At 46.4% G+C, this 26,666-nt stretch overlaps 1 protein-coding gene across 1 annotated transcript; it reads left to right on the top strand.

The window, feature by feature from the left end:
- The first annotated feature begins 9,638 nt into the window (after window positions 1-9,638).
- LOC111755940 (transport and Golgi organization protein 1 homolog) lies at window positions 9,639-26,192 on the top strand. Its single transcript, XM_063249757.1, is given in 18 exon segments — window positions 9,639-9,782; window positions 10,443-10,574; window positions 12,434-12,455; window positions 13,119-13,207; window positions 13,428-13,465; window positions 13,467-13,503; window positions 13,592-13,702; window positions 18,457-18,559; window positions 20,166-20,396; window positions 20,513-20,651; window positions 21,354-21,455; window positions 21,998-22,058; window positions 22,188-22,223; window positions 22,301-22,370; window positions 22,463-22,564; window positions 22,646-24,471; window positions 24,601-24,750; window positions 25,919-26,192. Coding segments are annotated over 15 exon segments (1,296 nt in total). The 5' UTR covers window positions 9,639-9,671; the 3' UTR covers window positions 22,477-22,564; window positions 22,646-24,471; window positions 24,601-24,750; window positions 25,919-26,192.
- Window positions 26,193-26,666: the final 474 nt, after the last annotated feature.

The following is a 26,666-nucleotide window of genomic DNA, read 5'->3' as shown; positions in this document are numbered from 1 at the left end:
GACCAGCTGCTGGCCTCAGCTCAGCTCCTTGTTGCAGTTCACTTCTGGCCTTGTCACTCTGGCCTTTTGACTCCACTCTGTAGCCTCCCAGAGATGCTCTTCCCACACACAACCTCAAATCCACCCTGTTCCTGAAGCTTGGAGGGATCTTTCACCACCTGGCTCGAGCCCCACCTATGCCTCTAACCAAGTAGGTAACTTCTCAGCCCTCTAGGCCTGCTTCCTCATCTATAAAAAGGTAAGAATAGGCTAAGGATGTACCTCAGGGCCAGAGTGCTTGCTTAGCACGGACAGAGCCCAGGGTTGAGCCTCAGTACTAGGTGTGTGTGTGTGTGTGTGTGTGTGTGTGTGACCTCTAAAGTCCCATTTTACTCTAGGAACCAAACTTCTATGAGAGCAAAAGCCAAAGAAATTGTTATGCCTTCTTTTGAACAACAGATGTCACTCCAGCACTGACCAGTATCTTGGATCCTGTCAGCTTTTCTCAAGTCTGTGATACTCAGAACAGAAAGTACAAACCCCTTAGCTTCCACTAATCTGGAACAAATAGAGTGGTAAACCCTGTTCTATATACAATTTTAAAGTGTCCCTCCACTTAGATGCATCCAATCATTCAACAAACACTGAGCACCTATTTGTATTAAATACAGAACGTCTCTTTGCCTCCTCAGCTCCTCCCTTCTCTGCTTCCTGGCCACTGTGGGTTGATCACCTTTCCTCCGCCATACCCTTCTGCCATGAGTTTGTGCTTTGGAGCCAGCCAACTGTGGACTGGATGCAGTGGAAACTGTGAGCCAAATAAACCTCTCCTCCTTTACATTGTAGTTGTTGAACATTTTGTACCAGCAACGGAAAATACACTATTACATTCAGCATGAAAGGACAAACTTCACTGTGTGCAGATATAAAGCAGGGGATTATGTGCGGCCATAGTTTCCTTATCTGACTGCACATCAGAATCAGCTGAGGAGCTTCCTTTTTTTTTTTTTTTTTTTTTGTCTTTTTCATTTTTATCGGTACCGGGGATCGAACTCATGACCGCCTGCTTGCAAGGCAGGTGCTTATGCCGCTGAGCTAAATCCCCAGCCCCCCTTTCTTTGATTGAAAAAGAAATGTACTGTAAGGCACAGCAACTTCTATCTGCAATCCCTGCCCTCAGGATGCTGGGGCAGAATGATGACAATTTTAAGATCAGCCTCAGCTACACAGCAAGTGTGACATCAATGTGGGTGACACAGTAAGACACTGTTCCAAAAGCCAAAATGAACAAAAAATACTTAAATGGGAGGCAAAAGAGGAAAACAAATGACAAAAGACATTTTAAAGGCCGCCAACACCAACCAGATGCCTAGTTTTCGAAGCAATTCTGTTTTCAGGTTTTGGGTTTGCTTTGTTTTGTTTCGAGGTACTGTGATGGATTGAGTGCAGGACACTGCTTACCTTGAGCAAATGCTCTACCAGTGAGTTACAGAAAACTCTTACAAGTTTTTGTATCCTGCTGCAACCCTCAGGACTCTTGAGGTTCTTAAGGTGATCAAGACTACAAGAGGATAAGAAAAAATAAAGAAGAGGCAAAAGCAAAGGCCCCTTCACTTCAGGGCCTTTGATTTATACCTTTTTAGCAACATAATGTCCATATGACACCCTGTTCTCCTAGCAACCCACTGTTTGGATTGTCTTGGGGAATAAAGGAAAACAAGTTCAGATTTAAATTGTATAACTGCTCTGTGATGACTATGACCATATATATATATGGGCCGGGATTTAGCTCAGCAGCATAAGCACTCGCCTAGCAAGTGCAAGGTAGAGAGTTTGATCCCTGGTACCAAAAAATGTACCAATAAAATCTGATTAAAAAATAAATTCATCATTAAAGTTAGTATGGTTAAATGAGTATACATAAAATTATTCTATTTTAGTTTACATTAGAAGCTTTAGGTTTTTCTCTCTCCTTTCTTGCTTTTTTTCTTTCTTTGAATACAGGTCCTTAACACTGAGTTACACTCCCCTAGCCCTTTAAAAATTTTTTTCATTTGAGACAGGGTCTCCCTAAATTGCTAATTTGCCCAGCCAGGGTTCAAAGTTGGGATCATTCTCTTTCTCACAGACTCCTGAGATTACAGATGTGTGTTACCAGGTCCGGCTAAGAAACTTTTCATAATGTAACTTTAAGAAGAAAAATTCAAAAGGAAAACCACTTCTGTTCTCCTGATTCTAGGTGCCTTTATAGGTTGATACCCTAACCTCCCTGGGTGTGAACAGGAGTCAATAGAGAAGAGGAATAAAGAACGGTCACTTGGATTCTATTTTGCAATAGATTAACAAAAAAAAGCATTGAAGAGAAAAACAGATCAGATTTAAAGATGATCCTTTTCTGCTTTCTTTTTTCTTAGACCCTCCATCTAATCCACCAGCAAACTGTCTTACTATTCCCTAAAAATTATATTTAGACTCTGCAAAACTGAGACAAGCAGGAAGACAGGTTCAAGCCCAGCCTGAGTAACAGTGACTCAGCAAGAACATCAGTTAAAATAAACAAATCTGTAAGAGAGACTAAATGCGATACATTTGTTTAGAACCCGCTCGCTCCCCTCTTGCCACTGCCAGTGCTACCGCTTTGAGCAAACCTTTCTTGCCTTCTCCCAAGATTGCCAAAGCCCCCCTATCTTCCTTCTTTGGCCCTTGCTCCCTCAGTCTACTAACACAACAGTCAGAGACAGCCTGTTAAGGCTGACTTCAGTCAGGCAGTGACCCTTTTCTATTCAAAATCCTCAATACTAACCTCATACAAACTATGAGGAAATGGAAGAGGGAATAGTGTAGTTCCCTATTTTATGACACTAACAGCACTCTGATAACTAAGCCAGACAGACACAAAATAAAACTTATAGACCATTACCCTTCATAGACATACATACAAAATTGTTTTTATAAAAAAATCGATGCTAAATCCAGCAGCACAAAAGAGTACCACATCATGATCAAGTGGCATATATTCCTAAGAATGCAAAGGTGGTTCAACATTACCAAAAAAAAAAAAATTCCATGTAACTCAATAGCCTAAAAATAAACGTGTAAGGAAAATTGGGGGACAGGCAGGGAAAGTTAAAGGTTCTTGGTGAAGTTTTTGGCAAATAAAGAGTTAAATTCCTACTCATGAAATTAGCTAAGAAAAACAGAGCTGAAAAGGCAGCCTGACTCACTTCATGCCATGACAAAATTCCCTCCTTCCTCCATCTGCAACTAAGCACAAAACAGACAAGTGGGAGGGGATCTGTATTATTTAAAAAACTACATTCCCAGACACTTATACATTGTTCCATATAATATATACATATATATTTCTCACTATAGTAATACACTAAAATGCACATATATCTTTTCACTAATTCAGCCTTGAATGTAACCCTGCTGTAAATCTCACAAGATAAGCACCTGGACAGCACAAATAGCCCAAAGAAGTGCTTCTCCAAAAATGTACCTGTAGGCAAGGGAAGGGCAATGGCCATGTCAGGTGTCTCAGACCCCAGAACAGCCAGTCAAGTTGTAACAGTTCTCAAGGGAGAAGAGTCCTTTTTTGCCTTATAAAAGTGGTAGAGAACAAAGACACCCCCACCCCACCCCACCCTGTGCCAGCTCTGGGCTCCCTACCTTACTCTGACAAGGCATCTATCTATCTATCTATCTATCTATCTATCTATCTATCTATCTCTCCTCTCCCAATAAAATGACTTTGCTTCCTCATTTCACTTGCCTTTCTAATAAAGTGATTTTTTTTTCCTTCTAAACTTGTATCTCTAATTCGTCCATTTCTGTTGGGTTTCGTCTGTACACTACATAAGCATCTACCCTCATGAGACTTATCAAATGGATTGAGAAAAAACAGTTAACAAAATTCCACATCCATTTAGGATTATGATGTGAATCTTGATTGGCTTGAGAGATGCCTAGGGGATAACTAAAGCATACAATCTGAGTGGTCATGGAGGTTTGACTTGGAGACTACATTTGGTCCCTGGTCCTTTCCTCTTTGGGGCTTATCGCCTGTGCTGTGCTTCCCATTGCTGTGAAGTGAGCAGTTCTGCTCCATTCCCTTTCATCGTGAAGTTTCTACCTTGGAGCCAGCCCACCATAGACTGATCTCTGAAAGGTTAAAACAAGTAAACCATTTTCTCCTCTTTTTTTGTTGAGACAATGTCTCACTATATATGCTACACTGGCCTTGAACCCACCATGTGACCCATGCTGGCCTGGAACTTGCAGCAATCCTCCTGCCTCAGCTTTTTTTTTTTTTCTTTTTCTTTTTTTTTATTTAAGGAGAAAAGAAAAAAACAGTGAAAGGGTACAAGTTATACAGATTTACAGAAGAAAAAACTGAACAGTAGGAAATCACTAGTTAATGGATTACATATTGCCATCTTAAAAATAATTGTTCAAGTCACAAAATTAAAGCTTGTAGAGTGGACATTCCAACAATGATACTGCAAACAGTTCTGTTCAATGATCCAATAAAACTCTGTGATATCATTTTCTATCTTATACACTTAAATATACATGCAGTTATATAGTTTAGAGCACTTTCTTTTCCTCTCTTTTGTACAATGACTATTACACATTTTGGGTTTCATTGCTCCCACGGTTCTTATTGCTTTTTTGGAAGAGAGTAAAACTAAATGAGACATAACAGGACAGAATCGGTCAAGTCAAAACGGTGGACATAATAGATAATATAAAAACATAATACAAGGTGATCATCAATGATTACCATAATGCCTCCCGCTATCTCTAATAGAATTGCCTATATCATTAGTTATAATACAATTGGACAAAATAGTAAAGAACAAAACCGACAGAACCAAAACATTGGGGACATTGTAGGTCTTCAAAAGTAGATAAAAGTCAACGAGAATGGGCATTATAATGAATCTCATTATCTTCTCAGCTGATGCCTAAACTTTCGAACCTGATACTATCCAGCAAAACAGAATAGGGGAACATCAGTCAAAAACAAGATGGTGAGAGTAATACAGGGCTTCAAATCGAGATAATAGAAAGTCAAAGTGGGTTACTATATTATATCCTGCTATTTTTTCCCCTTTAATTAAACGGATAAAAATAAAAAAGTAAATAATGGAGTGGAGATTGAGAAAAAAGAGGGTATAACAGCAAAACAGCGCAGATCAAAACATAACCATTTAAGCAGAATAGTGTTTCACCACCAGATAATTCCGACCTAAAAGTAGTTACCATATTGACTATTTCCTTGAAGTCCTTGAGTACAACTTCATATACTGTAGCATTAAGTATATCAAAACAATGTAAAACCATTTAAGAGAATGACAACATTACAGAGTATTTAGAATCAACTAACAGAAAATGAACAATGGTTTCTGTATAATCTCCTTGTCTTTAAAAGGTTTTTGCTTATACTATCGTACATAATAAAATCCAATAAGATACAACCTGTTTAGACCATTGGAGACAGAAGAACAAAAGCTAGATGAGACTTCAAAACAAGATGATACTAAATCAGTATTACCTATTAAGATGTCATTTTCTCCAAAATAGCTGTTCCTATCATCCAATCTTCTCTGTCTCATTTCTGTTGAGCTCTTTTTCTGTCAGTAGCTGTCAGTTTGTCTTCTTTATTTTGTTCTCTGCTCCATTCGTTGTGGCCTCTCTGCCACCATTTCTGGGTTTTTTGTATTTTTCTTTTTTTAGAATATCCTGCAATACTTTCTGTAGGGTTGAATTGGTGGTTGCAAATTCCCCCAGTTCCTCTTTATCCTGAAAGCACCTTGTTTTTCCATCAATTTCCAGGGACAGTTGTGCAGGATATCTCAATCTTGGCTGGAGAGTATTATCTTTCAAAGCTTGAATTATTTCCCCCCATGCTCTTCGTGATTTGATGGTTTGTGCAGAGAAACCTGCTGTAATTCTGATGGGTGTTCCCTTGTAAGTGGTCTGTTTCTTGTCTCTTACAGCTTTTAATATTCTGTTCTTGTATTGAATTTCTGGAATTTTTATTATTATATGCCTGGGTGTTTCTCTGTTAGGGTTGTAGGTAGCTGGGGTCCTGTATGCCTCGTACATCTGAGTATCTTTACCTTTTGCTAAATTAGGAAAATTCTCCTGGATTATTTCTGTGAGTAGCTTTTGTAGTTCACTTGTTTGTGTCCCTACTTCTTCTTTTATGTTCTTAATCCTTAAGTTATGGATCCTCTTATCATCTTCTTGTCTTTGTATTATTGCTGTTTGTTTCTTTGTTATTTTTAAGAAGTTTTTCATTTCATTCTCCCATATTACAAGTCTTCCCTCCAGCTCAGATAGTCTGTCCTTAGTTTCTTTCAAGCTGTTATGCCAGTCTTGGATAGACTTCTTAATTTCTTGATAGTCCCTTTGAACCTGCTTCACATACTCTATGCTTTCTCTGTTTTCTCCATCAAACAATTCTCCCCTCTTTTTCTGTTCTTCCATTCCACCATCTGTTTTTTCCTGGGTGGTGCTTAGCATTTCTCTAACTATTCTGCATACTTCTAGCTTCAGGTCGTTGATAACTTCATTCCTGAATTGGTCTATGAGGCTCTCTATATGGTGCTTAATGTCTATTGGTGTGGTGTCCGCTATTGCCTGTTTCTCAGAATTGGGGGCCGAGGAGCCTTTCTTGTTGCTTCCCTTCCCCATTTTCTCTGTGCCTTATAAAATGCAAGCTTACATAGGAGGCCCAGCTTCCCTGCCTGTCAGCCACAGTATGATCAAATTGCGCTGGCTAGGTGTTCCCGCCCACCACTGTGCACCAGGGAGTCACCCCTCTGGGCCACCGTCAGGCTCTGGGATCTGGGTTAGGCCAGCCTACCAAGTCCGCCTGCAGCGTCACGCAGGCCAGGCACTTTTCACCAATCCCGTCCGAGAGGGGGATGTGTGGCTGGAGTCCCCACCGCGCCCTGCTCTTACAGGACTGCCCGAGCCCAGAAAGTCCTCCGCTGGAGTCAAACTGTGGTGAAGTGTCAGTTTCTCTCACTCACCTCGCAACCAGTCAGTTTTCCTCCTTGTCCGTCCTGTTTTGGACTCCGTTCGCAGACTCCTGTTCCCAGAGCTTCTGCGTGTCTCTCCTTGCCGAGCCGCTTGTGGAGGCAGCCAGCCGCCGGGCGGCGGGAAACCCAAATCGCGGTTTCCAATGGCACGGGGTCCAGCCTCCACACCGAGACTTTTCTGTTCCTATTTTAGCGCCAGGACTGCATTCCAAGTTGGTTTCTCTCAGCCCAGTTCGTTCCTGAGTCAGCAGAGCATATCTCTACTGGCTCATGTCTCTTTAGTCCGCATCATTCCTGATTTCTGAGCCGAGCCTTTCAGAGAGCCTCCGGTAGTTGCTGTTAACTGTCCGCCATGTTCTCCCGGAATCACCTCAGCTTTCTAAATGATGGAATTAGAAGGCACCTGCCTACCACACTCAGCAAGAACATGGATTCTAATGTTTAATAATGATTATAATACCTGTGTTATATTATACACAGAATGTTTTAGCTATTGTTCATGTTAAAAGACTATAGATCTACAACAAAAAAGTACTTAAATTATTTTTTTGTCTTTTTTTGAGATGGGGTCTCGCTATGCAGTTCAGGCTGCCCTTGAGCTCATTTTGTAGCCCAGGCTGGTCTCAAACTCGTAAGGATCCTCCCACCTCAGCCTCCTGAGTGCTGGGATTACAGGTATGAGCCACTATGCCTGGCTGTGATACTTAAATTTTTTAAAAACCCAAACTATAACAATTAAAAGCCAGACAATGTGGCACACATGAACAATCCTAGTTATTTGAGAGGTTGAGGAAGGAGGACCAACCTGCAAAACACAGCTATAACAAAAAATAAACAGCAAAATAGGGTGACCCATGTCTTTAATCCCAGCACTCCAGAGCACTGAGGCAGGAAGGCTACAGGTTTGAGTCAAGTCTGGGCAAGAACTTAGGCCTTATTCCAAAATAAAAAATAAGCTGTACATGGTAGTACATGCTTCTAATCACAGTGAGGAGGGTGAGGCAGGAGGATCCCTGCAAGTTTGAGGCTAGCCTGGACTACATAGTGACTTCAAAGTCAGCATGAACTACACAGTGACATCCTCTCAAAAAAACTAAAGGTTAAAAATTAATGAACAAGAAGAAAGGGGATCAGGGGTTTAGCTCAATGGCATAAGTGCCTACCTGGCAAACGTTAAGTTGTGAGTTAAATTGGCTGGTACAATAAAAAGAAAAGAAAAAAAGAGAAGAGAAGAGAAATGAAAAGAAGAAGAAGAAGATGAAGAAGAAAGGGCCAGGGTTGTATCTCAATACAGAGACAAGAATCAAAGTCCAATACCAGCCGTGCATGGTGGCACACACCTGTAATCCCAGCACTCAGGATGCTGAGGATTGCAAGTTCCAGACCAGCCTGGGCTACAAAGTGAGCCTAGGCCAACCTGAACTGCATAGTGAGACAGTCTCAAAAAGATTAAAAAAAAAAAAAAAAAAAAAAAAAACAGAGTCCACTACGAGAAGAACTCTTTAAAAAGGCCTGAAAAAGAAGCATACCTCAGTAGTGGAGTACTTGCCTAGGTGCATGTGAGATCCTATTTTAAAAAACCATAGATTTCAAAAAATGTACATGCAAGAATATACACATATGTCCGTGTCATCACTGTTCACAAAAGACAAAAGATGGAAACAACCCAAATATTCATGTTGGGATAGAGCCCAGTGCAAACATTTGCCTTTATATGCGTCAAGATCTGGATTTGAGTCACAGCACAAGGACTAAAACACATAGAAATCCATACAACTCAATACTAGTCACCTTAAAAAGAAACAAAATTCTGATAGCTGCTACAACAGCCATAATCTTGAGGAAATTATGCATCTGAAATAAGGCAGCCACAGAACACCACGCACACAAATTGTTTCTAAGTCAACCTTATAGAAACATAAAGCAGAAGCCGGGAGTGGCTGTACATTCCTGTAATTCCAGCACTCGGAAGGCTGAGGCAGGTGAATCCTTGAAAGTTTGAGACCAGCCTGGGCTACAAAGTGAGCCTAAGGCCAGACTAAAGTTCATAGGGAGACCCTGTCTCAAAAAGATTAAAAAAAAAAAAGAAACACAAAGCAGAGCGGTGCTTGCCACGGCACAAGAAAAGAGCTATACTACGAGTTTCAACACAGAATGATGACAATTATAGTCATGAGTAAGTCAAAGGTGACAAAACAGTAATGAAATTTAATTGTACAAGCTACAGAGTCGACTAGTTTCCTAACCCCTGCTCACGACACAAAATTCGAAGTGTGATCAATACCATTGGGTTCTGATTTGCAACCCTTCGGTACTTTTCAGCCTGGGAGAACATGCCAGGTAGGGAGGGAGGGAGCCACGTAGCGGTGCGCGCCAGGCCTGGCGTCCTGGTCCAGCGGTGAGGGCGCCTGAGCATGGTGCCCTAGCTCGGTTGCCCCTAGATCGGTTGCCTGCTGGGCATTGCTCTGGCATTGCTCGGCCCCATCGCGCTGGAGACCCTGTGTTAACGGCTCATAGCACAGCGGGAAGGGGAGGGTGTAGCTGTGCAGTCCCGCCCCCTGCCGCCTCTGGGAAGGACATTGCTTGCCACTGTCAGTCCGGCCCTTCCGGCCGGTCCACAGGGAGCGGTTCTTTGCGATGGACGTGGTGTCAGCCACTGGGCTCGGGGTCACCGTGTCCCGGGGTTTTCCCAAGCTGCTGCAGCCTCTGCAGATGCTGTACGCGGCCCTCGAAACCCGGCTGCTGAGGGTGAGGCCGGGAACCAGGGCCGGGCTAGGGGCGCGGGTCGCCCTCTGGTGGGAGCCGGGCTGTGGGTCCCCTCGGAAGAGCCGTACCCGACCAGCAGGCAGGAGCGCGTTGTGGACGGCAGAGGGGCGGACTGTCCTGAGGAAGTGGCGTGGAGCGAAGGCAGCGATCGCCTTGGGAGCCTCTTTCACGCCACCACCTGTGTGTGCAGCCTAAGGGTGCAGCGAATTGAGACACAGCATCCTGGAGGAGTGATGCCTGATTTGTGGCGCTCATTGTCATAGTGGTTTTGTTTGCAGCCGCATAAACCGATGGTTTCTATCATGTATTTACAATGTGTGGGGTGTGTGTGTGTATGTGCAGTAATAGAAAACAACTCACCTAAGCATGATCCGGACACATTCTGGCCATGTGTGAGACACCGCGATGAAGAAGGGCCTGTTGCCAACCTGAAAATAGGTTCAACTCACTCCCTATGTTTAGAGACTCCACATACCTGACAAGAACGCGAGCCTGCCTGTATCCCCTTTCCCGCAGTTTCATCAGGGCACCTGGAAGTTGGTTTAGACTATTGAGAAGAGATTGAGAGTATCTGTGATGATCCTTTGTGATTGCTCTGCCAGTTCTCTTAACGTTCCCATTATTTGTGCCCGCCCTTTTCAGCTGGCTGCTACCTTGCCTGAGCATGTGCAGCCCCGGCCTGACTTTTATGGGCTCCCCTGGAAGCCTGTGTTGTTCACTGCCTGTTTGGGAATCGTTTCGTTGGCCATTTTCTTCTGGAGGACGGTCCATGTCGTGAGTGAATTGACTTGTTCTTTGACTTCTGAATACATCGAGCATTCTATTATCACTGGCCCTTTCAATTATTAATATAAATCAGTAGTTATAATTCAAGCTAGTTTTCTGAAATAATTTAATGTAATCTTGGTATTGGCAAGGACTTAAGAGCAAGCTAAGCATATCCACTTGTTAGTAGAGTTGGGGACTAGTACAGCCATCCTGAAAAGCAGTTTCATAATTCTATATATCACAAAACTTTAAAATGAGATACAAAACAGGATAAGAAATATACATTGTTTTCATATGGTATGATAATGTCAGTAAAGGATCTTAAAGAAATAAATTACATGTTAAGATTTTATACAAAGTGTTAGATGAAATAGTATTTAATAGAGTAATAACTGGGCGAAACCTAAATGATCTGTATTAGGGAATATCATGTTTCATCTTATTTATATCCACAGAACAGAATAATTAGGCTGCTGTGTGGATTTCAAAGGCAGGGGGCAAAGAAGGTGTTCACAATTTAATGTGAAGTGGGAAAAGTGGAAACGGACCGTGAGGTGTTGATAAACTGTGTTGTAGAAACATACAGGGCAAGAAACACAGTAAGATGGTAGAAACGTCGAGGCAAGATCAGGCATAGTGGTGCGTGTATTCCTGCAGCCCTGGTGGAGCGGGAGGCTGAGGCAGGAGAAGTGCAAGGTTGAGCCCCGCCTGGGCAACTTGGTCACTTACCAAGAGCCTGTCTCCAGAATTAATGGGAAGGCTGAGAATGTAGTTCATTGTGAAGGCCCTGTCCCCGGTACCCAAAACAACCCCAAAACAGCACCTTATTAAAGATTCCTGTGAGGACTTCTCGAATCTCACTGAACAGCTTCTTACATGAAAGAATACCTGGAAAGGTAAGCAGAAGTGTGTGTGGGTGAAAACGTGCTGTTTCCCCTGCTCCCCTCCTTCTGCTCCCCTGCAGCTGCTCCCCAGCAGGGCTCTCAGGCTCAGCCCTGCAGCTTCACACCCTGCACCTGGGCTCACTTCCTCCCACTCCCTGAGGTCCAGTGGCTCTGAGGCACTACTCCTCATCCTGGAGAGGACACTCGTCCCCCCACCCCCCACCCCATGGCCTCTGCGCTCTGCTGTCCTACACTTTTCTTTATAGCACTCGGAAGAAGACAGAGTCTGTATTACAGAGAAGTTCAGTGATCGCTGCTGTGCTCTTTAGTTAGTTACAGTTTAGGATTTATGACCCCAGAAGTCACTGGGAGGAAGAACTGGGTCTGTGCTCTTCCTAGAAGCCATTAGCTGTCATTTCTCTGTGTTCTTCTGGTGTCTTCCCTTCCGCTTAGATTTATTACTGTTTTTGGGGCCTGGGGAAATCAGATGATGAGGTGTATTAGATTATTTCTTAATTGCATCAATAGATCACTTGAAATAGGGTTTCTGAGGTATCTTGCAGTGAGTGAGAGGTGTATCTTAGTGCAAAGGTTCTGCTGGTAATCTCGCTCGCCAGTCTTCCATATGGTCACCATTTCTAGACTGCATGCTTGCTGTTCAGGATTGTCAAGTAATTCTGAGTAAATAACAATGCATGTATTATAAAAACAAGCATTTCACTGTTGAAGACAAAGGCTCATCTCATAAGACTGGTGTTCACTTGGTACTGGCACATAAACCTGTGTGTAGCTGTGAAGTAAGACACACTCCTTATTGTTCTTCTGTATCAGAGGCTATTTATAATACATTTTTAATTGTATGGATTTATCCTGAACTAAACAGTTACTTCATTTGGTTATGATCCTGACTTGTGTTAGGAACTATGTATTTCTTTTAATCAAATGTTTGACATCAAATTTAATTCTCTCTTTCTCTTCTAGGTCAGGAAGAGAACATACCAAGGTAAATCTCTTCCTGTTGGTGTTTGGGAGGACTTTTAGGCAGGCTAAGAGAGACAGTGACTTTGGTGTCTGATTTGACTTACTTACTGCTCCACATTTTACTGTTGCTACTTACCATGGTATAGCGGGGAGGATGATGGTACTGGCTGAGATAGGAGATGTGGGGTCAGGGGGGTGACTGCTAACATGGAGCAGACGGAGCTTGGCTGGACCACCACAGGTGTGGAGAGAGGACAGTGTGTCTGTGCTAGGGACACCTCGGCCCCTATGGGTTTATCAGCACAGGAGCTCAAGAGACAGCAGTGTGGATCAGTAGCCTGAAGTTGCTGTTTCTCTTTGCAAATGACATTCATTTGAAGTGATTCCGTTGTCAGAGAACAAGTGCCTTTTGTGAAGTGAGCCTCTCCAACTATGTAACATTTTACTGTATCTCCTGCCTTTTCAGTAAATTGCTGTCTTGTCAAAACAAGTGCTACTATCCTTTTCTTAAAGTTTAATACTGCTCAGTGCACTGTTGTTGTTAGCTGTGGGTCTCTCTGGAAAGGCAGGTAGCTGTGCGAAGCTCTGTCTCTCACGGAGCCTCACACGAGTCCTTGCTGCTGAGACACTGTGCAGCTCACTTCCATTTAGTGCTCCTAATACTGGCTTTTTCCTCTTTTTATAGTCACTGAACAGCAGATTGCTGAGAAGGTGAAGAATACCACAAAGGACAATGCAGAACTTGTCCAAAAAGTGTCAAGTTATAAACAGAAGGTAGAACCTGTTTCACGGCCCCTCCTCTAGCGTGTCTGTGGTGTAACTCACTTATTACGGTATTTTGAAGGCCTATGTTCTCGCGTCATCATTTCCCCTGAGCCCTCCAGATCTTACGCACCATCATGTATAAAGCAAACGCTCTGCTGGCTTCCTTGGAACAAGGTTTTAGTAGCACAGTGACTTCTGTTACTTAGTTCTGAATGTGTTTTTTACATAGATCAAGGAATCAAAGAAGCTTATTCAGGAGACCAAGAAAAAATTCAATTCCCTGTCATCAAACAATTAAATACAAGGTAAAAATCCTTCTCTTTTTGGGATTATAGTCTAAAAACAGAAGCAGGCATTAATGCGTATTGTTACTTTTAATATCTTTTCTTGTAGGCTGAAATCAAGATGCTTGAAGAAAGCAATAAATTTCTGACTGATATTGCCAAAACTCTTTATGTTATATTCAAATCTGAGAGGAAATGAAACGTGCAAAATCAGGATTTGGTGAGTTCTGCTGCTGGGTGTTACTACAGTTGTATTTTTAGCTATTTCATAAATTAGCTGAACTGTTCCCATGCTGTTAACTCCTTAAGATTAGGAATAACAGAACAGAACATGCCTGTACCCATTTTGTGGGTGTTTTAGTACTAACCCAGTAGGACCTTTTTATAGGCATGGGAAGTGTTTTGATCCTGAATCTTGGATAATTTCATAGCTGTGTCCTCCAGAACACATAGAGTCACTAAGAAATTAAGTAGTTGAGAAGTTGTGTAAACTGGTTTTGTTTCACAGCAAACTCTGTGCCTTTCGAATAGTTTTAAAATCCGCTAAGTGGAAATGTAGTGAGGAGAGTGCTCATGCTTCCCGCCTCCTGTGTGGCCTGGTCCTTTGCTCAGCACAGACCTGGTAAATTGCCCATTTTCAGTCCTTTGTGCACCATGCTCTTTGGCAGGAAGTCATGACACACAACCTGAAGTTAAGAGAACGGTGGGTTAGAGTCACCCCTTGAACCAGGGTTGTCATAAATATTGAGAAATTCTGCACATGAGATTTTTCTGTTCCCCCAGAAACACTTTTTCTGTGTTGTTTTGTTTTGTTTTGTCTTTTTGAGACTGGCTTTTGTTATGCAGTTCAGGCTGGCTGTGAACTCACTTTGAAGCCTAGGCAGGCCTAAAAGTCTCCTCTCCTGCCTCAGCCTCCCAAGTGCTGGGATTACAAGCATCCACCACACCCAGCATTCTTACCATTCATACAAGAAAATGTCTAAAGTGATTTTGGAGCTTTTTTTTTTTTTGTGCCAGGGATCAAACTCATGACCCAGTGCTTGGTGGGCAGGCACTTATGCTGCTGAGCTAAATCTCCAGCCCTTTTGGCCTTTTTTGTTTTCATGCCACCAGAAAAGCTGTTCATTTTTTGTGAACATTTCTTTGTTCATGGTTTGCTTGAACATTTCTTTATACTATGTTGAGTGGTCACCCCAAAGCTTGAGGATACCATGAAATTCTTGACCTCAGTTTTTTCCCTCAGCTCTTTTTTTTTTTTAATTTAAAGAAAGACTAAACAAAACAGAAAATGGGTAGAAATGATACATGATTTCAAAGAAAAAAATAAACAATTAGAAATCACTAGTTGATGATTACAGATTGTCTCCTTACAATAGTTATTGAAGATAGTAAAGTGGAGCTTATAAAGTGGGGATTCAAACAGTGAGATTGCAACCAGTTCTGTTCAACTATCCAACAAAAACCTAGAAATATGGTTATCAACCCTACACACTTAAACATGCATTCAGTCATTAATCGCTTCAATTATGTTGAGATTGAATAAATCCAAGCAGGCTAATATCACTCTGAACAAAGAATAATACTATTGCTGGGATTCACATTATGACACTCCAGGATCAGCACTGGGTATTTTAGTGTCTCTTTTTCTTCAAAGTATCTGTTCATTACATCATGTGTCATATGTTCAGTTCTCATAAACTGTTTATAGATTCTACACATGCATGAGTATTAACATGTATTTCTATCCTTTCTAAATTAGAGGGAGAAACAAAACAAAGCAAGGCAAAACAAAACATATTCCTATAAACACATGAAACAAAAAAAATATAAGACCATTGTACAAATCATTACCATAATTTCTGTGTTGTCTCTTGTTGTCTCCAATAGAAACAGCTATATCATCAGACATAGTATGAATGAATATGTCAGTACGTAATAGTGTTAATAAAAACACAACTTTGTATATAGTATAGAACTTCAAAAACTGGCAGTTATAAAACCAGAATGTGTATCATTGAGTCTTGTCATCTTCAGGGTAGTTGCCTATACTCTCAGACTTGATACTATCAATCATATCAGTTTTGAATGAAATCTTCTCTGCCTCATTTCTGTTATGCTCTTTTTTTTTGCCATCCGTTGTCTGCTTATCTTTTCATTCTGTTTTCTGCTCCATTGATTGAGGCCTCTCTGCCACTGTTCCTGGAGTCCTAGTACTTTTCTCTCTCTCTAGAATGCCCTTGAGTATTCTCTGTAGAGTTGGATTGGTGATTGCAAATTTCCCAAGTTCCTCTTTGTCTTGGAAGCATCTTGTTTCTCCATTAATTTCTAGAGACAGTTTATCAGGGTACATCAATCTGGGTTGGAAGTTATTTTCTTTTAGGGCTTGGAATAATTTGCTCCAGGCTCTTCTTGACTTGATGGTTTATGTCGAGAAGTCTGCCGTTACTCTGATGGGCCTTCCTCTGTAGGTTATCTGTTTCTTGTCTCTAGCAGCTTTTAATATTCTGTTCTTATATTGAATTTCTGGAATCTTGATTATTATATGCCTGGATGTAGCTCTGTTTTGGTTGTAGGTGGCTGGAGTTCTGTATGCCTCATATATCAGAATATCATTTCGTTTTCTTATGTTTGGGAGTGTTCCTTAATTAATTCTGTGAATAACCTTTGTAATTCCTTTGTTTGTATCCCAGATTCTTCACTTACATTCTTTATTCTCAGGTTATAGATCCTTCTGTCATCTTCTAGCCTTTGTATTGTGACTGCTTGTTTCCTTGTTATTTTTAAAGTTTTCCCTTTCATACTCCCACATTGCAAAATTGTCCTCCAGTTTGGATAATCTATCCTTAGTTTCTTTCAAGCTGATTTGTCATCTTTCCATAGAGTTTTTAATTTCCTGGTGATCTCTTTGAATCTCCTTCATGTATTCTATATATTTTTTTATATTCTTCACCAAATGGGTCTCTCCTGTGTTTGAGTTCCTCCCTTCTTCTGTCTGTGTCTGCTTGAGGGGTGTTGGGTATCTCTTTTATTAATCTTCTTATATCTTGCTTTATTTGGTTAAACGTTTCACTTTTGAACTCGTCTATAAGGTCCCGAATATATCTCTTTATGTCCACTGGCACTGTGTCTGATATTGCATGTTTGCTGTTCTCATTCTCCTTTGTATTTACCTGTCCTGGGTCAGTGTTCTCAGGGTTGGGGCCTGGGGCTTTTTGTTGTTGCTTCATCTTCCCATTTCTTTTCCTTCTTCCAGGAGGCCCCAGTTTCCTTCTTTGTTGGTTACAATTTTTCTGAAGTGTGTTGGCTAGATGACCCTTCACACTGCAGTGTGCTAGCGAGTTGCAGACAGGGACAGCGTGTGCTGGCCCCGTCCCTCCAGATCAGTCAAGCTGCTGTGGCCTGCACTACTGTATTACTATGCGTGGCCCCCCTCCAGACCAGCCAAACCTCCGAGGCCCCACTGGGCCAGTGTGGTTAGAGTGCGACACTGCTGCAGGGACTTGACCTCAGATAACTTATTGGGTCTCAGCCGGTTCACAAGACCCAGACCTAGCTCACTCCACCAATCCCATTCCAGAAGGGGACAATGGACTGAAGTCACTGCTGACCCTTGTACTTGCCAGTCCCTGCCAGGTTCCAGAATGTCATCCGCCAGAGCCCTCGTATTTATGGAATGGCTCCACTCCTGTCACTCACCCCAGGTCGATGTAGGTTCCCCACCAACTCAGCTCTCCTTTCAGCTCGCTGACCCTCCAACTCAATATAATGGCGCCTCCAGTGAGTCAAAGCAGCGAGACCTCAGACGGCTTGGCAAGTCACAGCAGGACTCCAGCAAGAGGCAGTGGAATGCTGGCAAGGCATGATAGGGACCCGGCAAGGTGTGGTAGGGACCTGGCAAGGTGCGGCAGGACCCAGCAGGGCACGGAGGGACCCTGGTAAGTCGTGGCAGGACCCTGGCAGGGTGCGGCGGGACCCCGGCAAGTCACAGCATCAGCCAGTCACAGCGGGATCTCAGATGGTTGGCAAGTAACCTTAATTTCTTCTTGGGATGAGAGAATTCATCTCCCTCGGTTTGGGGCTCCCCACTCTGTATTTTGTTGAATTCTAAGTTGACTATCTCAGGGAGCTTCCATAGCCAGTTGTTATCTATCCACCATCTTTGCTCCAGGATCTCCCTCAGCTGTTTAACCTGATTTTTTTTCCCCTAGACTGCATTGAACCCCAATTTTACCTAAAACATAGTGGATGGCTTTGCTAAGCCTCCTCTGATAGTTACTGCCTCACATTGGCCATTGGAAGGTTAGATCAGGGATCTGGGTTCAACACACCCACAATGAGGCCAGAATTCCCATGGCTAGCTGCCGGCAGCTCCCATTTTTGAATGGGACACACATGTCCTCCTGCTAGGGGGAACACACAGGATAGTCCCATTAGGTGGTATGGACAGTCCTGCATGCCCTGCAGTGTTTCATGCCAGTGGGAATTTGTTAAGCCCCAGCAATACATGCCCACATGTGCCATCTGGAAGTCAGGCATTGGAGTCAGCAGGCATTTTTCAGAAGGACTTGATGGATGGGGTCAGCTTCCTTTGACAGCTCAGGGTGGAAGCCACGTTCCATGGTCCTGAACTAAATCTTAGCCTCTGCAATGGGACAAGGAGGAACACAACTCCTGCTTCCCCATCCCACTTGCATGGTCCTGTGTCTCTGTGGAGTCCCCAGTCCACAGGGATCCTTGCATGTGACTTTCAGCTACAGCAGGAAGCTGAAGTCTGGGAGAATTTGCATGCTGAACTCAGGGAGGAAATCAGGTCCTTAGAGAAGTCTCAGAGGCATCTGGAAGCCGCTCTCGATCATAAGGATGATAGAATCAGTGTAAGTTGTCCTGGCCAACCCAGCCTGTTCATGAACGCTCCGGAAACAAACTCATTGTGAGGATGGAGAGGCTCTTAACTGCCTCTCGCTTCTCCGCTAGGCTCTGACCAACTGCATCATGGAGCTGAATCATTTGGAGAGTGGATCAGAATCTGAGGGTCCAGGTCCAGGCAGATGTGAATTAGCTGATGGAGATGTGGGAGGTAAGACTGGCCCTAGCCCAAGGGCCTTTTTTTTCTTTTCTTTGAACCAGGGATCAAACTCATGACCTTGCACTAGCCACGCAGGTGCTTGTGCCACTGAGCTAAATCCTCAGCCCTTCAAGGGCCCTTTTTTTGTCTTCGTCTCTTTACTGTTATTTTAAACAAGGTCTCTATGTAGTGGCTGGTCTTGAAACCACTGTGTAGCCCACACTGGCCTCAAACCCACAGCAAATCTACCTCAGCCTCCTAAGCATTCTTGTCTTTAATTCCACACATAGATGCTGCTTCTCAGCTGACTTTCTTCTTGCCTGACCCATGCAGCTCTTTAGGTTCCTAGTGTGAAGGACCACGAGAGGATGAGAAAATAGACAGACAAATCAGAGGTCCTAGGGAGCCCTTACCCTCCTGATGGGAAGAAAGGAACTGATCCCTCACTTCAGGGGTGTTTATTTATACCTTTTAGCAACTTAATGTCACATGACACCCTGTTGTCCTAGCAGCCCACTGTTCAGATTGTCTTGGCGCTTAGTGTTCTCTGGGCTGAGGAAGCTTCTTCACATGGCAGCCCCAGGGGATCTTTGTTCTTGGGACAGCCATGCCCTGGCCCTGCACGTGTGGTCAGTTTCCAGCTTCAGTGGCTCCCAACATCTGAATGATTCATACTTATGTCTGGGTTGCTGGGGTGAAGTAGCAGCAGGCAAGCGGGGAAAGCTGCTTTTCCACCCCTTGAGAACCGGATGTATACGCTGGAGCCTTTTGCCTTTGTGTTGGCCTCTGTGCCAGCGTCTTAGTTACTTTTTACTCATTGAGGAGACAAAATATCTGAAGCCTAAAGTTGAGGAAGGAAAGGTTTATTTCTTACAGTTCTGGAGGTTTCAGTCCGTACTCAGTTGGCTCCAAGGCAGGGTAGCATGGCATAGCCACAGTTCATGGCGGCTGCAAACAGCAAGGCTGAAACTGGCAAAAGACCAAGACACACCACCCTCCGTCCATTACATCACATCCTGGCTCCACCCCTTTGTGGATGTAGCGCCGACACTATCAATCCAAGTACTAGATAATGAACCAATCGCAAATGTACAATGCAAACTCATGAGGCCTGGGGGCCACAGGCATAAACCATGACAGCCAGAGAAGAAACTTTCTCAGCTTCCTGCAGATGACACTTGGATCCACGCTCACGGCCTCTGCTATTCTGCGGTTCTCAGGCCCTTGGCCAAGGGTCACCTAGAGTATGGGGATGGGGGAGCCACAGTCCAGGCTGTGAGGACAGAGGCTGGAGAGCAGCAGGGTCTGAGATGAGGAAAGTGGTCAGGGCACTGCCCCAGCTGCAGAGGGTGCTCAGGGTCCCACGCCGGCCAGCTCTCCCTAGACCATCGTGTGGCAGAGCTAGGCCTGCTCAGCCACAGCCCAGGTGGCATGCTTTCTTGGCAGGAGCTCACAAAATCTAAGGGTGCAGCTCTCATAAAAGTCAGTGTGCCAGTTCTGTTGGTGAATTGTTTTTCTTTACAGTGTTTGACGAGCATTAGTTTAGTTTTTGTGGAAGTCAGGACAACAGTGTTAGAAACGGCACAGGAAGAAACAGCCACACTTGTTCTCTTTGTAGGTGAGGAGAGTAAGCTGAAGACTGGCATGAACCAGCTGATGGATATCTCCGGGGTGAGTCCTCTCACAGCGCACCCCCAGGGGCCCGTGAGTCCTGACTGTGCCTCACTTTCAAGCCTGTGCCTCTCCCTCACAATTTTCAGACACAAGCTAAAATACATGGTTCAGGAGGTTCTCAAACTCCTGCAAGTGAAGCTGAGACCCTCCCTCTCTGCCAACTGTGACCTGAAAGGTAGGTCCCTGAACACATGGTGGTCAGGCTGAGCGCAGGCATGGATGAGGCAGGGATGCTGGGAGCCTGGTTCTGTGTCTTTGGTGGTGCCCTTGGTGACGCATCTCACCTCCCAGACCAGATCAAGAAGCTGAATGAGGACTGTGGCACGCTGCAGGCAGCCAAGGCTGGGCTGGAGGAGGAGTGTAGGATGCTGCAGCAGAAGGTGGAGATCCTGAAGGAGCTGTACCAAGAGAACGAGATGGAGCTGCAGAAGTGAGTCCGAGACATTTTGCCCAGTGTCTCGTGCTGGCCATCCCTGTCCCTTCTGATTGCTTAGCAGCTTTGATGTGCAGTGATCATAGAGGAAACTTGGGCCCCAGAGTACTGTTGGCTTCGCAACCCGTGGCTGCTCCTGCCTGTCGGCCGTCACCATCATCCAGCTAGCAATTCAGCCTGGCATCCCTGCCTCTGTAGACTCAGCTCCACTGCTTATTTCTTAAAGCCTAGGGATTTGTCGAGGGCTCAGTTCGGCTTCTTTGGCATTGTCCTCAATGTGTGGGTGAAGGAGGGCAGCACTGGCCTCTGGGGCCCACAGGTCACTTTCTGGCTGGGGCCACAGGCTCCTGTCCACCCATTCATGGCCTAGGTCTAGAGGAACAGCTCTTCCCAGACAGCATGGAGGATGGGGGGGGGGGGCTCCGCCCATTGCTTTTCCAGCCAGCTCAGCTGGGCAATCCTGGCTTCCCTCAGGGTGCACTCATCTCCCACACAGGCAGCTAGTGCCTGGCGCATGCTGTGCTCTTAGCTTGTTCTGTTTGCTGATTAGAGAATTACAAGGAGAGGTAAGAGAATACAAGAACACAAGCAAATGGCCGGAGCCTGGAGCTTCACCTCCCTCCTGAGACCCTGTGGCTGCTGCTGGGTGGGGAAGTGGCCTGTGGGCTAGCTCACCCCTGGCAGCTGCCTTTCACCTAGGAAACTAAATGAGGAGGAATATGAGCTGCAGCAACAAGACCAGCAGCTATTGGCTGCAGATGAGAAGGTGGTGCTGGCCACAGAGGAAGTCAAAGTCTACAAGTGAGTGTGGTGTCTGAGGCAGAGGAACTGGGCAGAGTTGCTTTGTTACCTAGAAGAGATGGGCACAGAAGCATATGAACAGTCCAAGGATGGAATGCATTTAACGCACATGGGGCGGGGGTCTACCTTAACAGACGGAAGCTTAACATCGAAGCTCTTTTGCAGATGTGTCCTGTGCCCATCTTTAGGAAAGCGGCATGCTTCTGTCACACATCCATGGCCCCCAGAGTCTTGGTGCCCCAACAGGCCAGAGGCAGCATTTTGGATCATTCTTGTGGCTATAATTTGAGGGAAAAACCTTTATGGGGAAGGTACCCTTAGCCAGATTATTTTGAGAACGTTATTACAAGGACAGTTAAGGAAATTTATAAGTTGTCAACTCATAATCTCTAGCCATTAAATGAAAAATCAGGAAACTGAAGTTGTTCACACTGCGCTCATCACGTTTTGAAATGTTTCTGTATGATGAGGACTTTAAAGATCAGACATGGTCAGATTGTTTCAGATTTTATTTGGTTCTAACTGCTACGTATTATTTTTAGACAGAGAATTCATGAAATGGAGGAAGAATTACAGAAAACAGAGCACTCGTTTAAAAACCAGGTAAGGAATAGACAGCCATGTGGTGACAGCATCCATTAATCCGCCACACAGACATTGGAGGGCTGCAGTGGAGGGCTGCAGCCATGGTGTCACGTCCCTCAACCTGCGTCTTGCCTTGTTCTTTTGCAGCTTGCTACTCATGAGGAGAAAGCCCAGGAGAACTGGGTAAGAGCCGCCTCCTCGCCTGGCCCCCTTCAGCTTCACTCAGCCTCTGTGCTGAGCTGGCCCCTCTGTCTCCACAGCTCAAAGCCCGCCACACCAAGCGCCTGATTGCAGCAGATAAACAGGAGGCTGCCAGCCTGCACGGTACAGGTGAGCAGCCGCGTGGCGTGATGCGCGGTGCCCACATTTCAGCCCGCTCGGAGTGGCTATGGTCACCCCAGCCCCTCTCTGTCTGCGTGCAGGCTCATGGAGATGACCCAGAAGCTGGCCATGGGTCAAGAGGAGCCTGAGATCCTCAAGCAGATGCTGGACCGGCCAGGACCGGCAGAACGCGCCCCGCAGAGGTGGGCACTCTGTTTCGAGTGCCACTGGGGAACTTAACCACTGCAGAGAAGTGGTAACCAGCACGTGCGTTGTCGCCACAGGTGCCCTGAGCCAGAACAGCTCCTTTGGCCCATGCCCTGTGAGTGGCTGTGAGTGCTCCCTGCCCCCAGGCACAGAGCTCCCCGCAAGGCAGCCCTCTGCAAGCCTGAACTGCGCAGGCCGCTACATTCGGTGAGCCTCTTCGGGGCCTCTTCGCGGCCCAGACTCAGGCACACCGTGCCACCTGCCCTGGGCACGGTTCCCTGAGCTCTGGTACAGAGCCAGGGTACTCCGGGCTCGAGGTTTTCACTTAGCCCTGGGCCGTGTGCGGGCCCACCCCGATTGCAGTGCGCGAGTAGGGTCCTGGGAGCCGGCGACTGCCTCGTCACTCCCAACCGCCTCCGGCCTCGGCATGGTAGAGGCCCGCGGTGTCACCCTCTCCCTCTCTGCACAGTACTCCACGTGTGTGTGCACTTTCTTCACCCGGCCGCCAGGGGCCGCTCCTGAGCTCAGCGGTTCTGAGTGTTGCCGGTTCTGCCTGCTGCTACTGAAGCGCATGGTCGCCGGGTGCAGACTCCATCTTCCGCGTCCCTGTTTTCCTCCTACACAGCCTGGGACCGAAAGCCGCCTCTGCCTCTGGCTGGGGCTGCTGCGGCGCAGCCTTCCCAGCTCCCCAGGTCCACCAAGCGCTGGCCTGGTTGATCCTGCGCAGGCGCAGAGGCCGCCTTCGAGCCCCCCCTCCGCCCCTTTGACCCCTGCCCAGTGAGCCTGGCGAGGCTGGCTCCCGTGCCTGGGATCCGTGGCCTCGCGCCTCCCATGGGCCTTGCAGCAGCCCGGTCAGAGCCGGTCAAGCCTCAGCTCCCTCCAGGGCCAGTGGAGGGGGCTCTGCCTTGTCCCCGAGCGTCCCCGAGGGCACTTCCAAGAGTGTGCGCGCGGCCTCTTCCGTCCACGTCCTGGGAGAGTCCCCTGAGTGCCTTCTCTGCCCCCAGATCCCGGTCCCGGGCCTGTGGCCTACAGCGACTCCCGCGGCTCCTCCCTGGCAAAGGGCATGGACGACGGCAAGGCGAGCCTGGGAGCCTCGCCCAAGCCACTCAATGTGCCCTCGGTTTCCTCTCTGTTCTTCAGCGGGCCTGGGCATAGAGACCCCAGGCTGACTCAGCTGTCGCCATCTGACTCGGGCCTTCGCTATGGCTTGGGGTCCAGGGCACGTGCTGAGTGCTGGGGCAAAGCACGCCTCACACCCTGGGCAGCCCGTGCCTTGTGTCTTTTGCTTGTTACTTATTTTGAGTCAGAGTTTCCTTATGCAGCTCAAGCTGGTCTTGACCTCACAGTACCCAGAGCTGACCTCCAGTTCCCTAGCAGTCCTCCCGCCTCAGCCTCCAGAGTGCCGGGATGACGGGTGTGTATGACCACACTCACTTTTTCTTGTTTTTTTGGGGAGCAGCTGTGAGGGTCCTCGGGGTCTGTGCTAGGCCCACCCCTTGGAATGATCGGAATGAGGTGGGTGTCAGCTCTGGTGGGAGTGGGATGCTAGTTCCAGGGACCATGAATCCAGCCCCAGGTGGCCCAGGCTGCTGTGGCTCCTGGGTCCTGACACTGCTGCCTCAGCAGCCTTCACACCACAGGGGGCCGCCTGTGATGGTCAGAGCTCTGTGGCCTGCCTTCTGGTCAGCGCAGGCACAGGCACCTCAACCAGCCACTCCCTATGCAGTGTCACTGGCCGAGGCAGCTCCCTGTTCTCCCCAGGGATCCCTGGCCCCCGGGAGCCCTTTCGTTGCCCCTGTCATGCCCAGGGCCGCGCTCGTGCTGACAGAAGTGACGCGAGCTGGTGCAGCGCTCGCTGGCCCTTCTGAAGCTCATCTCTCCACACCAGAGTGGGAACAGCGTGGTAGGCGTGCTCGCTGCGTGGCATGCTGCTGACGTAGGAGCTGGCAGGGGCCGGGATCCCTTGACTCCTCTCGGAATGGGCACCCAGGGTCACTGCCGAGCTGGGAACTGGGCCTGCTTCTGTTCGCAGGTGAGCATGGCCGAGAAGGGGCCCCCAGCCTATCCAGGGTCCCCGTTCCTGGGAGGCCCCATGACGCACCCCATGGACTGTGGGCCTCCGCCACCACCAACATTCAGGCCTTGGCCAATGCCTCCGCCGCCACCACTGACATTCCGTACGGTAGGACACTGGGGCTGGCACCACCACCTGCCCTGTCCTCTCCTCTCCTGTCCTGATCGGCAGCTGCAGCCCTGCAGACTCGCAGCACGAGGTCCAGCACTCTGAGCTGAGTGCAGCCTCCACAGCTACTCGCACTGGAAGGGTCCTTCCTGCAGAGCCGAAGTGCCAGTCCCACCGGGTTGTTCACCCAGGCCATCATGGGCCTATGGCAGCGGGAGAAGGAAGGGTCAGGCTGTAGTTGAGCCATACTGAGCCTCAGTTTCCCTTATCTGTGAAGTCCAATGCATCACTCGGCTTCCTAGCTTAGGGGAAGGGAAACACTTTGAGCAGACTTGGGCTGCTCCTCAGGACGTGTCTGCGTGTGCCTCTTGCTTTCCAGTCCCACGCATGGGCCCACCACTGGGCTTAAGAGAGTAGGCGCCTGGCATCCTGCTTGGATGCCGCGACCTGCTGCTGCACTCCTGCCAGTTCTTGCCCGGACTTGTGCCATTCAGGCTTCCAGGCCCGCTCGGCCCCCAAGAGTACTTCATTTCTGCTCCTGGAATGTCACCACCGCCCGCTGGGCTCCAGGACTACCCACAGATGCCTGCCACAGGGGGGCCCCTGCTCTCGGAGCCCAAAGAGGCCCCAGCCTCACCACAGAGCAGCCGGGAACCTGCCCCCAGCTTGAGGCAGAGCCCTTAATGGCCCCACTACTCAGAGAGCCAAGGTTTTTATGGGCTTTGGAATTCATTTTAAAAGGAAGTTCATTTTAGTAGGTTTTTAGTACTAAGCTCCCTTGAGCAGTGCGCATTTTTGAGCCAAACAATTCAGAAGTCTCATCTTCCTCTCTAAAATTGCCTCTTAAGCTACAGTGACATTCCAACTTTAAAATGTGCAATAATGATCCCTGAGTTTTAGTTAATATAGCATAGGTATGTGTAAAATGATTCAGAATGTAATAAAAATGACTATTTCCTCTGGAAATGCTTGAAGAACACATATTTCCATGACCATTGTTTAGTGTACCAGCTGAATACAGAGCCATGGTGTTTATAAGCTTCGCCCCATCCTGGTCGAAAAGACTTACTTAAAGATGTTTATTCAAAGATCACCCCTTATTCCCTCCCACCCCGCTGATGTCCTTTGTAGTAATAGCTAATAAAAACTTGTTTGTTAATACTCCCAGCCTCCACTGGCTCATTCCTTGCTGTGAGAGCTGTTGGAACTCTGGCTCCCTGGACTGGAGGTGCCAAGGCTTGCAGGCTGCGTCACTCCGGAGGAAGCCCGTGACCCCTGACCCACGGGTGACTTCTGGGCTCCAAGAGTGAGAGTTTACAATACAAATAACAATTGTTTGACATCAGGCTCTATTATTTTTCTTTTACCGTGATTGCATTAAGGAGTGTAAAAGAAGTAAAGCTGTGTCATGATTGTAAAAATAAATTTCATTATAAAATGCATGTCTTCTCTTTCTCACATCCTACAACTGACTTTCAAGGAATAGGAACCAAAAACTGGGAAGAATATAATAGCATAATCTGAGAAAAAGTGAATGAGGAGCATGAGGCTTCTACCCTGCTTGCGGTCAGCTACGCAGCTGTGGGCTGAGTTCTGTTTTGTCCTGGCAGGTTCTGCCCTGAGGTCGGTGTCAGCTTCAACCCCTGATGTCTCTGAAGCTGCAAGTGGGCCTGCCACACCATTCAGGGACCTGTCACTACACTGTCTGCACACTTTTCTGAGGCTTCGCTCTGCAAACACTAAGCACAGCAATTTTTAAAAGAACTTTCTGAATCAATTTTGCTGGTTTGTTTTCTGACCTAAGAGCAAGCCTAGAAAATAGCTTACAATTTATCAGATAGTGAGCTGATTCTAAACTTTGGCCATAAGATGCTCAAAGCCTTGCAGTCATTTCTGAGCTATAAAACAATATACTA

This window comes from Cavia porcellus, unplaced genomic scaffold, assembly GCF_034190915.1.
Source record: "Cavia porcellus strain 051 isolate PalLab524CR breed Dunkin Hartley unplaced genomic scaffold, mCavPor4.1 scaffold_6, whole genome shotgun sequence".
Lineage (NCBI taxonomy): Eukaryota > Metazoa > Chordata > Mammalia > Rodentia > Caviidae > Cavia > Cavia porcellus.
This window is presented reverse-complemented; position numbering and strand designations above follow the sequence as displayed.